The sequence below is a fragment of the Rhinichthys klamathensis genome, unplaced genomic scaffold, assembly GCF_029890125.1.
Source record: "Rhinichthys klamathensis goyatoka isolate OS25496 unplaced genomic scaffold, OSU_Roscu_1.1 h1tg000338l_1, whole genome shotgun sequence".
NCBI classification, from domain to species: domain Eukaryota; kingdom Metazoa; phylum Chordata; class Actinopteri; order Cypriniformes; family Leuciscidae; genus Rhinichthys; species Rhinichthys klamathensis.
This window is the reverse complement of record NW_026606852.1, coordinates 1,564,158-1,576,338: the sequence shown is the minus strand read 5'-3', so window position 1 is coordinate 1,576,338 and position 12,181 is coordinate 1,564,158. Positions and strand designations below refer to the sequence as shown.

At 39.8% G+C, this 12,181-nt stretch overlaps 1 protein-coding gene across 1 annotated transcript in view; it reads right to left on the bottom strand.

Annotated features, from left to right (window-relative positions):
• Positions 1-12,181, bottom strand: part of pcdh15a (protocadherin-related 15a) — a 275,961-nt gene that overhangs the window by 102,345 nt on the left and 161,435 nt on the right. Inside the window, exons 18-19 of the mRNA XM_056272451.1 lie at positions 11,790-11,883; positions 9,088-9,216 (exon numbers count right to left, since the gene is read on the bottom strand). Coding sequence (XP_056128426.1) covers positions 9,088-9,216; positions 11,790-11,883 — 223 coding nt within the window. The remainder of the gene's footprint in view (positions 1-9,087; positions 9,217-11,789; positions 11,884-12,181) is intronic.

The following is a 12,181-nucleotide window of genomic DNA, read 5'->3' as shown; positions in this document are numbered from 1 at the left end:
GGACTCTGATAGTGGGTGACTCCATAATCAGAAACATTATTAGCAGGGACACAACTACGTGCTGCCTTCCACAAGCAACGACTTCTGATGTAAACAGGGAACTTCAGAACATTCTGATGAAACATAAAACTGCAAATCGACTCATCATTCATGTGGGGAAAAATGATATTCATAAAGAGCAGTCAGAACTCCTTAAGAAGGATTTCAATGAACTTTTTGAAACACTTAAAAGACTGAAAGTTCAAACATTCATCAGTGGACCACTCCCAGCAAGAGGAAAAAACAGGTTTTCACGGTTGCTTGGGCTTAATACATGGCTCCAAAAAACCTGCTATTTAAAAGGAGTAAACTTCATTGACAACTTCAATCTTTTCTGGAGTCAGAGGCAACTGTTTCAACAGGATGGCCACCACCCAAACAAACTTGGTTCAAGAGTGCTAAAGGACAATATCTGCTTCTCCCTCAATCATCCTTCTGCAGTCTGTGCCAATCCACTCAACCTGAATGGCACACACATACCTGGACACAGTATGAATGACCACAGGACTTCACCTCAGCACCTGAATGGACATGCGGTTGACACGTCACACAAGGACAATGATAACACCATGCAGCCACAACAACTTCTCCTCACGGACACAATCTCAGCAGAGCCCCGCCCACAGAACTCACCACAGACAGACTGTGACATACTAGAACTGCTCCAAGATTCAGCACCCAAGGACGACTTTCTGGAAAACAGCCAGGGAAACCAGGACAGCATATTACAGCCGATAACACCAGAGCAACAGCCCGTCTCACCAGACACATTTTCTCTATTTCCAGCATCTCCACTTCTGTGCTTCTCAGAGAAAATGGAAGAACTGGTGTTTGCTGGAACCAAACTATCCCACTCTTTTGCTGCAAGCCCCCAGATGTCAACCAAAAAGCGGCAGGCCCCACAACCACCAAAGCCTGCAGGCCCAGCTCGCCCTCCCCCTCCTCCTGTGAGAGCTCTTCGGCCTCTGGCACAGCGCCAGGGCCCACACCCTCCTCCATCGGCCCGAGGTCAACCAAAAACAACTGATACCAGCTCTCAGTGATATGTGTCGGGTCTCCGCTATGACAACAGTAACTTTCTTAAATGTTTACATAACAAGCGGGAACCCAGTGTGCCTGTAGGGCTGTAGCGATACACTAATCTCACGATACGATACGATACACGATATTCGGCTGACGATACGATATATATCACGATATTCAGCCAACGATACGATTCGATATAATTCGATACACTTACATCATTTTCTGAAAGATTTAAAGGGGACAGAGTGATTTTGGTGACATCTTGTGAGTCTTCCATTTACTTGGATTGAATTAATTGAACTGAAAACTGAAAACATCATTTACACAATATATGTCTCTGACTGGGCAGAGAGTACAGCTTGCAAATGCTGGACAAAATGAATCAAATATGTGTAGAGAAAATTAGTTCTATTTATTGAAAGACAACAGTGCAAACTGTAGCTTATAAGCCTTTGTTAATTGCAATACTGCACTTTATTTACTTTTCAATGGAGAGTTAAAAGGTGCAGCAAGTGGCCTGTTGTGAACAGTTTCTTTGCACTGCCTTTTCTTTGACAGCTTTTTTAGCTTGACACTGAACATGTGACGTGCTTCAGTTGTGCGCGAGGTCAAGCCGTCGCACGTCAGGGAAACTCTCTCCGCGCTGGCCAGGGAGGCTTTGACGTGTGCTCTTGCCTGAGTGTACAGCCTGGGAATGCAAACCTTGATGAGGTGTTCGCGGGTTGGAATAGGATAGCGGGGCTCCATCGCGTTCACCATGCGCCTAAAGCCGGCGTTTTCCACCACCGAATACGATTTTTTTTACATTTTTTTTTTTTTTACTAAGCCTATTTAAAATCGTATTTGATTGCAGAGCGCCGCAGCGCATTCACGCAGCACTACCTCGCTCTCGCTCTCTCTCTCTCTCTCTCTCTCTCTCTCACACACACACACACACTCATCCGTACCTCGCGCACTTTCTCACTCACGGAACACCGCTGCACAAATCTGTCCAACACAGCGCTGTCAATTTCGGAGACCCAGCTTTAAAAAAAGCTACTAGCCAGCATGCAAGGAGCCTAGCCAACAAGGAGAGCTAAGTTGTTGTTTGAATACAGCTGGATTTTCGTCAATATCGATGCACGCGCGCAGCTGGCCACTAGCGGCTGGCTGACCAAATCACTCTTCATGCAACGCGAACGGGTTTAACACGGGGGATTTGAATGGGACTTATGTATCGATACTCGCGGCCTAAAAATCGATACTTTCTTGGGAGAAAAAATATCGATTTATATCGCAGAATCGATAAAATCGCTCAGCCCTATGTGCCTGTATCTTTCTCTATTGCTGTTCGATTACATGATAGAAGGTCTAAGGCCTTCAAAAGCCGTACAGCAAACCGATCTAATCTGGTGCCTATTACACGCCAAACTAAGACTGCTGTGGGGACAAAAAGTAAGACTGTTAAGTTAGCACTTTTAAACATCCGCTCACTTAAAAATAAATCACTTCTAGTCAATGACTTAATAACCACATACAACCTGGATTTTATGCTTCTAAATGAAACCTGGCTAGAAGACAGCTGCAGTGCAACAGTCCTCAATGAAACAGCCCCTCCTAACTTTACTTTTATGAGTGTCTGCAGAGCTGTAAGGAGAGGTGGAGGAGTAGCTGCTCTTTTTAAGGATGTCTATCAATGTAAGCAAACATCATTTGGTAACTACCCGTCTTTTGAATATCTCGGTATTGTTTTAAAAGGTGCCCCACGCATTTTACTTATCATTATTTACAGGCCTCCAAAATACTCTCCAGCCTTTGCTGAGGACTTTACAGAACTGTTATCAACAATTTCCTCAGAGTTCGACTGTTTTGCTATTGCTGGAGATTTTAACATTCACATAGATAATGATACAAATATGGCAAAAGAAATCAAAACTGTTTTAAAAACTTTTGACCTGATTCAGCATGTACACGGACCGACACACACTCGTGGACACACTCTAGATTTACTTATCAGTAAGGGTCTAAACATTTCATCGATTGTTATTAAGGATGTAGCACTGTCTGATCATTTCTGTATTTTCTTTGATATATTGATCTCTCCTGCCATTGAAGCTAGATCTGTGTCTGTCAAGAAGAGATGCTTAAATGAGAACACTAGTGTACTATTTATGAAGGCTATATCTTCAACACCAAGCATATCTGCTGACTCTGTTGATTCTCTCCTTGATTGTTTTAACTCAAAAGTTAAAAGTGTAATTGATGATATTGCTCCTGTGAAAGTCAGGAAGAGTGGTAGACAAAAAGCACCTTGGAGAAACTCAACAGCAGTGCAAAATATGAAAAGACAATGCAGAAAAACAGAGCGCATGTGGCGGAAGACAAAACTTGTAGTCCATTATAACATCTACAAAGACACCATCCATGCTTTTAATATGGAACTAGGCAAAGCTAGACAGACTTTCTTCTCAAATATTATAAACAGCAACTTAAACAACACACGCACTCTTTTTGCTACTGTAGAGAGACTGACAAACCCCCCAAGCCAGATTCCCAATGAATTGCTTTCAGACAGCAAGTGCAGTGAGTTTGCTTCTTTCTTCTCTGAGAAAATCAATAATATCAGAAAGGTGATCAGCACATCATTGAGCCGCACTGGGGTCAGACAGATCAGACCACAACCGCAGAAAGTAGCTACTATGTCTGATTTTGAAGAAATTGATGGCAAAATTTTAGAAGAAACCGTACAGCACCTTAAAACATCAACCTGCGCCCTTGACACACTTCCCACATCTTTCTTCAAAAGTGTGTTAAACTGTTTAGAAGCAGATCTCCTAGAAGTGGTAAATGCCTCACTTATCTCTGGGAATTTTCCAAACTCCCTGAAAACTGCAGTTGTCAAGCCCCTCCTGAAAAAGAGCAATCTGGATAAGACCATATTAAGCAACTATAGACCGATCTCAAATCTTCCTTTCATAGGCAAGATCATTGAAAAAGTTGTCTTCAATCAGCTGAACAAATTCTTAATCTCGAATGGATACTTTGACAATTTTCAATCTGGTTTCCGATCGCATCACAGCACAGAGACAGCGCTCATAAAGATAATAAATGATATTCGCTTAAATACTGATACAGGGAAATTATCAGTGCTGGTACTACTCGACCTCAGTGCTGCATTTGACACTGTCGATCACGACATACTTCTTGACAGGCTGGAAAACTGGGTGGGGCTTTCTGGGATAGTCCTAAAATGGTTCAGGTCATACTTAGAAGGGAGAGGTTATTATGTGAGTATAGGAGACCATAAGTCTGAGTGGACATCCATGACATGCGGAGTCCCTCAAGGCTCAATTCTTGCACCACTCCTATTCAACCTGTATATGCTCCCAATGAGCCAAATAATGAGAAAGAACAAAATCTCTTACCACAGCTATGCAGACGACACACAGCTCTACTTAGCCCTATCGCCTAACGATTACAGCCCCATTGACTCCCTGTGCCAATGCATTGATGAAGTAAACGGTTGGATGTGCCAAAACTTTCTTCAGTTAAACAAAGACAAAACTGAAGTCATTGCGTTTGGAAACAAAGATGAAGTTCTCAAGGTGAATGCATACCTTGACGCTAGGGGTCTAACAACTAAAAATCAAGTCAGGAATCTTGGTGTGTCTCTAGAGTCAGACCTTAGTTTCAGTAGTCATGTCAAATCAATAACTAAATCAGCATACTATCATCTGAAAAATATTGCAAGAATTAGATGCTTTGTTTCCAGTCAAGACTTAGAGAAACTTGTGCATGCTTTCATCACCAGCAGGGTGGATTATTGTAATGGACTTCTCACTGGCCTTCCTAAAAACACCATAAGACAGTTGCAGCTCATACAGAACGCTGCTGCCAGGATCCTGAGCAGAACCAGAAAATATGAACACATCACACCAGTCCTCAGGTCTTTACACTGGCTCCCAGTTACATTTAGGATTGATTTTAAAGTATTATTACTGGTATATAAATCATTTAATGGCCTAGGACCTCAATATATTGCAGATATGCTCACTGAATATAAACCCAATAGATCACTCAGATCATTAGGATCACATCAGCTAGAAATACCAAGGGTTCACTCTAAGCAAGGAGAGTCTGCTTTTAGCTATTATGCCAGCCGCAGCTGGAACCAGCTTCCAGAGGAGATCAGATGTGCTCCTACAGTAGTCACATTCAAATCCAGACTCAAAACACATCTGTTTAGCTATGCATTTACTGAATGAGCACTGTGCCACTGTGTCCGACTGTTTGTACTGTATTTTATTTGATTTTTTATTCTAAACTGTTTTAATTATTCTTATTTCTTTTGATTATTTTAATCTCTTTATTCTTAACTGTTTAATTATTCCTATTTCTTTTGATTTTTCTATGTAAAGCACCTTGAATTACCATTGTGTATGAAATGTGCTATATAAATAAACTTGCCTTGCCTTGCCTTGCCTATACGTATTTTATATAGGCAATTAAAGGTGCATTATTATGATTTATGGCTTATTAATAAAAACGCGCGATTAGTCGTCTAATGGCTTAAATGAACGACTACTAGTCGACTAGAACATATTTAGTTGAGGGCAGCCCTATAAAATATTTAAAAAAATTAAATAAAAACAAATACTAAAAATAACACTGGCAGTCCTTTAGGGCAAAGAAATAAAGACTTGCTGAACTAATCCCATTCCTGTGTGGTTACAGCAGCTCATTTGTATGTGAGGAGGGGAGCAGCGTTCGACTGTAATGGCTTCAGAGGTGCCTGCCATAATTCCTTCCTCTAGTAATTACAGATGCAGATGGGAAGAATAACTGGGGGGGTTATTAGAGAAGCATGCAGGGTAACCAACATGAACGACAGAGACTCCAGGAGAAGAGAGGGAGAGATGAGATGAAATGAGGGACAGGAAGATGAGGGCCAAAATCCAAATGCGGCGAATGGAAATAAGTGAAATGAAAGGAGCATTTCTGAGCCTTGAGAAATTACAGCCACATCTGAGCGCTGAGGAATGAAAGTGCTGCCCGTGGCCCTCTCATCAAACGTGCTGACAGCACACCTACATGGCATCTGCGTGCCTCAATAATTAACTAATGGAGGGAATATGTAAACAGACCGATAAATAAACAAACAAACTATTCACAAGACAAAAACAAAAGCCGGTTTCCTAACATCACTAATGACTGCTATTCCGTGTCAAGAAACATTTCACCATTTCTTTTAAGTTTTAAATCACCTTCTTGCCTTCACTAGTTCATTTAAAATGACATATTCATTTTTAACAGTGCATTTAGTCCATTTATAGTCAGATAATACACAAACACTGACGCTAATAATTATGATGAATTAGCAAAACGTTGTTTTAGGTATAGAAGTTTTAGGTATATAATCACAGGACATATATATACATATATATATATATATATATATATATATACACTCACCGGCCACTTTATTAGGTACACCTGTCCAACTGCTCGTTAACACTTAATTTCTAAGCAGCCAATCACATGGCGGCAACTCAGTGCATTTAGGCATGTAGACATGGTCAAGACAATCTCCTGCAGTTCAAACCGAGCATCAGTATGGGGAAGAAAGGTGATTTGAGTGACTTTGAACGTGGCATGATTGTTGGTGCCAGAAGGGCTGGTCTGAGTATTTCAGAAACTGCTAATCTACTGGGATTTTCACGCACAACCATCTCTAGGGTTTACAGAGAATGGTCCAAAAAAGAAAAAACATCCAGTGAGCGGCAGTTCTGTGGTCGGAAATGCCTTGTTGATGCCAGAGGTCAGAGGAGAATGGCCAGACTGGTTCGAGCTGATAGAAGGGCAACAGTGACTGAAATAACCACTCGTTACAACCGAGGTATGCAGCAAAGCATTTGTGAAGCCACAACACGCACAACCTTGAGGCGGATGGGCTACAACAGCAGAAGACTCCACCGGGTACCACTCATCTCCACTACAAATAGGAAAAAGAGGCTACAATTTGCAAGAGCTCACCAAAATTGAACAGTTGAAGACTGGAAAAATGTTGCCTGGTCTGATGAGTCTCGATTTCTGTTGAGACATTCAGATGTTAGAGTCAGAATTTGGCGTAAACAGAATGAGAACATGGAACCATCATGCCTTGTTACCACTGTGCAGGCTGGTGGTGGTGGTGTAATGGTGTGGGGGATGTTTTCCTGGCACACTTTAGGCCCCTTAGTGCCAATTGGGCATCGTTTAAATGCCACGGCCTACCTGAGCATTGTTTCTGACCATGTCCATCCCTTTATGGCCACCATGTACCCATCCTCTGATGGCTACTTCCACCATGTCACAAAGCTCTAATCATTTCAAATTGGTTTCTTGAACATGACAATGAGTTCACTGTACTAAAATGGCCTCCACAGTCACCAGATCTCAACCCAATAGAGCATCTTTGGGATGTGGTGAAACGGGAGATTCGCATCATGGATGTGCAGCCGACAAATCTGCGGCAACTGTGTGATGCCATCATGTCAATATGGACCAAACTCCCTGAGGAATGCTTCCAGCACCTTGTTGAATCTATGCCATGAAGAATTGAGGCAGTTCTGAAGGCAAAAGGGGGTCCAACCCGTTACTAGCATGGGGTACCTAATAAAGTGGCCGGTGAGTGTATACTGTATATATATACATACATACATATATATATATATATATTCTAAACTTTAATTTAGTTAAAGAATCATAATATATATAATTAAAGTTCAAACACCATTCATTTCGATTTGTGTATGTGTCCTTGCTGAATAAAATACCATCTTTTTTAATAAAAAACAACTTTTGAACTATAATTTATACCTTAGACAGACAGACAGACAGACAGACAGACAGACAGACAGACAGACAGATAGAGAGATAGATAGATAGATAGATAGATAGATAGATAGATAGATAGATAGATAGATAGATAGATAGATAGATAGATTTCCCTAAGGTGAATAAGTCCATCAGAATTGGTTGCTTTGTTTTGTTAAAGCCTTGTTTGAAGCTCTCAGTGTGAATACAAATTTTAAAGCCTTTGGACATATTAGCCTTTGGCAAACAACACGGCTGTAGTGCAGTGTGTTTGAAGTGCGGGAACACACTGACGTGCGTTTCCGATGTGTGAAGTAAGTGTCCGTATGTGTATGCCTGTTTGTTGTCACAGCACAATAAGGATCCAGGTGGTTTAGATCTCCACGGGGATCTGTGTGTGAATTTGAGAGCGAGGCCTCAAAAGTTTGGTGAGCACCTGCGTGTTGTGAACATGGCAGACTACACAGAACATGTCTCGACGATGAGAGGATGATGAAATGAAAAGAAAGCTGGATGGAAAGAGAGAGAACAGCTCTTAGGCAGGCTTGAGCAACAGCGTCCATAACACTCATTTTTAGATAGTACGTTTTTCAGACTACTATTTTAGATAGTAGTTAGCTTATTAATTTTTTTTTTATATATATATATATATATATATATATATATATATATATATATATATATATATATATATATATCACACCACATGAGCTCAACACACACTAAATGATCTCAATAGCAGTTTTATGCAGGCCCGAAGGAAACGTTGCGTCCTCTCACTCCAGCCAATCACATCGACGCCGAACTCAGTGATCAAGACATCACAGAGCAACAAAAGAGCGGTAAAGCGGAGCATGATGACAACACGGCATTGTGAATGAAAGCCTCACGCATCTTCCATTGATTATCTTTCTAACCAACCAAAGCATGATTAATCAAACATGCTAATTAAACATTCAACCGATTGGCAGGGTGGAACAGAAGCAGTCATCAGCGACAGACTGTAAGGTGACTAATGACTTTAATTTACCACGACTTAATTGGGGAACAATAGAAAGTGCCGTTTGAAGATCGGTGTGGCATGAAGAGGTGACAGGTGTGAATCTCACAGGACCCTTAGAAAGGTAGAAATGTTGTGGAAAAAGACCCGAAGTAAAGATACTTTATTTCTTTTGTCATGGTACTTACCCTGACTTGACCCACGAACACATTGGCCTCTTCCTCCTTCACTGTCAGGTTTGTGGGCAAAGTGAGGTCAAAGGTGGGGTCGTTGTCATTGACATCTGTGACGACAATGCTGACGGTGGCAGTGGAAGTCTACAAATAAAGACATATTCATTAGATATCAGCAGGAATAAATTAAATATACATATGGAGAAGTTACAGGATCAGCATCGATGTTGGTCCTGGAACAAAAGTGGTACCAATCTGTAATTCTTTGATTTTTAGAGGTCAGTAAGGGTTATAAATCTTTAATAAGAATTGACCCTTTTCACATTCCAGGGGTTCTCAGATGCAGAAGTCGTTATAGTGAGGTAAACTTCTATAGCGGTGAATGGGAGACGACAGGAAATTTCATTTTTGGATTTTCATTATAGAGTTTCCACGACTTTTCAAAAAGGGAAAAAAATATAGAGAAAATGATTACGTTGGTCAAAAGAGAAAAAGATGTCAAATTTGCCATCACTCTCTCGGGCCATTGTATAAGAAACTATGGAAGCTTGTTTCCACCACGGAATAAGACCATTTAAAAATAATAGCAACTTTTTTTCTCAGAATTGCGAGTTTATGTCATGCAATTGTGACTTTATAACATGCAATTGCAAGCTTATATAACGGAATTCTGACAAAAAAATATATATTTGTGAGTTTATATCTCACAATTCAGACTTTTTAGCATGCAATTCTGACTTTATATCACGCAATTCAGACTTTATAACTCGTAATTAATTGCGAGTTTATTTTAACGCAATACTAACTTTATATATAACTCACAATTGCGAGTTTACATCTGAAATACTTAATATTTTTTATGTCTTGTAAAAAAAATCTGAATTGTAAGACAAAGAGTCACAATTACCTTTTTTATTTTTTATTCTGTGGCGGAAACAAGCTTCCATAAGAAACACCCTCGCAGGAGCGTTCATTCGTTTTTTTTTTTTTTTTGGAATTTACTGACAACACAATATATAGCGTTACAAATGTGTATACATTTTTTTTTTTTATTATTTAAAGCTTTACTAGATTTGCAGTGTTCTTAACTATGGAAGCGCGTCATTATGGTTTGTGAAAAGGGTCCATATTGTTGAATGGTAACAAAGAATGTTGATCCATGATTATGTCAGTTTTAACAAAAATTTTATGAACACATTTTTTGTTAACTAAAATCCAAATAAAAAACTAACTTGGAAGTAGGAAGGAATAAGGAAGGAAGGAAGGAAGGAAGGAAGGAAGGAAGGAAGGAAGAAAGAAAGAAAGAAAGAAAGAAAGAAAGAAAGAAAGAAAGAAAGAAAGAAAGAAAGAAAGAAAGAAAGAAAGAAAGAAAGAAAGAAAGAAAGAAAGAAAGAAAGAATCTGAACAAAATTGGAAGGAGCTTTCGACAATAAAATAGAAATAAAAACTAAATAAAAAAAATGAAAAAGCATTTATGCAATTATTAATTATGTTGAGATAAGTGTCTTTGCACATCATTTAGAGTGCACTTGTTGTCAGACCCTGAACCTTTCACAGAGTTCACTGACATTCACCCTTCTGCTGTCTGCCAGTTTTTTTTTTTTTTTTGCTTTTTTAATATTGAACATGTCTTCCCTAAAAAAACATTTAGTTTCTGACTCTATTCTAGAAACACATTTGCAGATATGTAATCAAATCATAAGAAATTGAGTTCCTGGGGCTTAAAAGTTTAATAGCACACAGTGAGGAATATAAATTCAACCGATCAGTCAAGATCAGCATGTAGAGTTTAAATCCCAGTGGGATGTGCATGAAAAATTAATTCACAAAAAGGGGGGAGGGGGGGTTATGTATTCACAGATGAAGTTTGTTGTTTAGCAAAAACGTGTTGAGGTGCACTATAAAAGTGTGCTTTTTTGTGCTTTAATGAGACTAAGATCACATGCAAAGAGAGTCCTTACATTTCTGTCAAGAGGCTTCATCACCATCAAACACACACACACACACACCGCCTGCAAGACGAATCTGCTGAACCCAACTGAAGACTGTTTGATCTCAAGAATGTGAGCTGCACTGAATATTTCATTCGATATCATTATCACGTTTTAAGAGGTGGAGGTCAGGTAAATGACATTGATTAATAACCCGCATGGCACTTTCCATGACCATGTTCTAAAATGTAAATGATTTAATGGACTTGTTTGACCAGATGAAAGTCAGTTATGTTGCACAGGGAGAGATTAAGGCACATCCTTCTGTCTAGAAATGCTTTTACTTTAACATGTCTGCCTCACTTCAAAAGTCCCTCTTCATCAGCTCTACAGATATCAGCCTGTGCTTGAGAAATGATGCAGTCATTTAGCACACCAGCGTTTCCGTTCGCTCATTAGAGAAGCTAAGCTGATAATGCCCAAGTAAATGCTCTTTTAAAAAGGTGAATGTGTAAACAGAATGTGTACCGAGTCTAATTACAGAACATCTTTCAGGAGTTTTTTCAAAAGGAATAAAATAATGAATACAAAATTATATAGGAACAGTTTTTTCCAGCTTTGTTTGTGGTTGTGCTGAAAGACCATAATAGTGGGAGTTTAAAGCAAAAGGAACATTCATCAGGAAATATATGATAAAGAGAAGATGCAAAGTGATCAGACATTTCACTCAAAGCAGCTGTCAGTCAGTGGTGTAGTGCTGATATTGTGGGATGGATGGAGTCTCACCCCTCCTGGCTGGCCGTCAGAAGCAGTGACGATCAGCCGATACTGGTCAATGGTCTCTCTGTCCAGAGGTTTGGCCAGCAGCAGGAGACCTATACTGAACAGACACAAAACACTCTTGTTAAAACGTTCTATTCAATTGATTGCCACACTTCTTTTTTTTTTAGCTTCATTTTCCACCATAAAAAAGTACACAAGACAAACAGTTAGGTAGAGGCATAGAAAAAGAAATTAAGAGAGAGAGGGAGAAAACAACAAATTATGCAAAGTTTCTCGGGGGAGCGCAAAACAAGCGAACGGAAAAGCATTGGAATCTATTTTTTCCACCCATTTTATTCTTTTTCTTGCACCATGTCCTTTTGGCGGCTCCGTAGGATGGTGACCAGAGACCATTA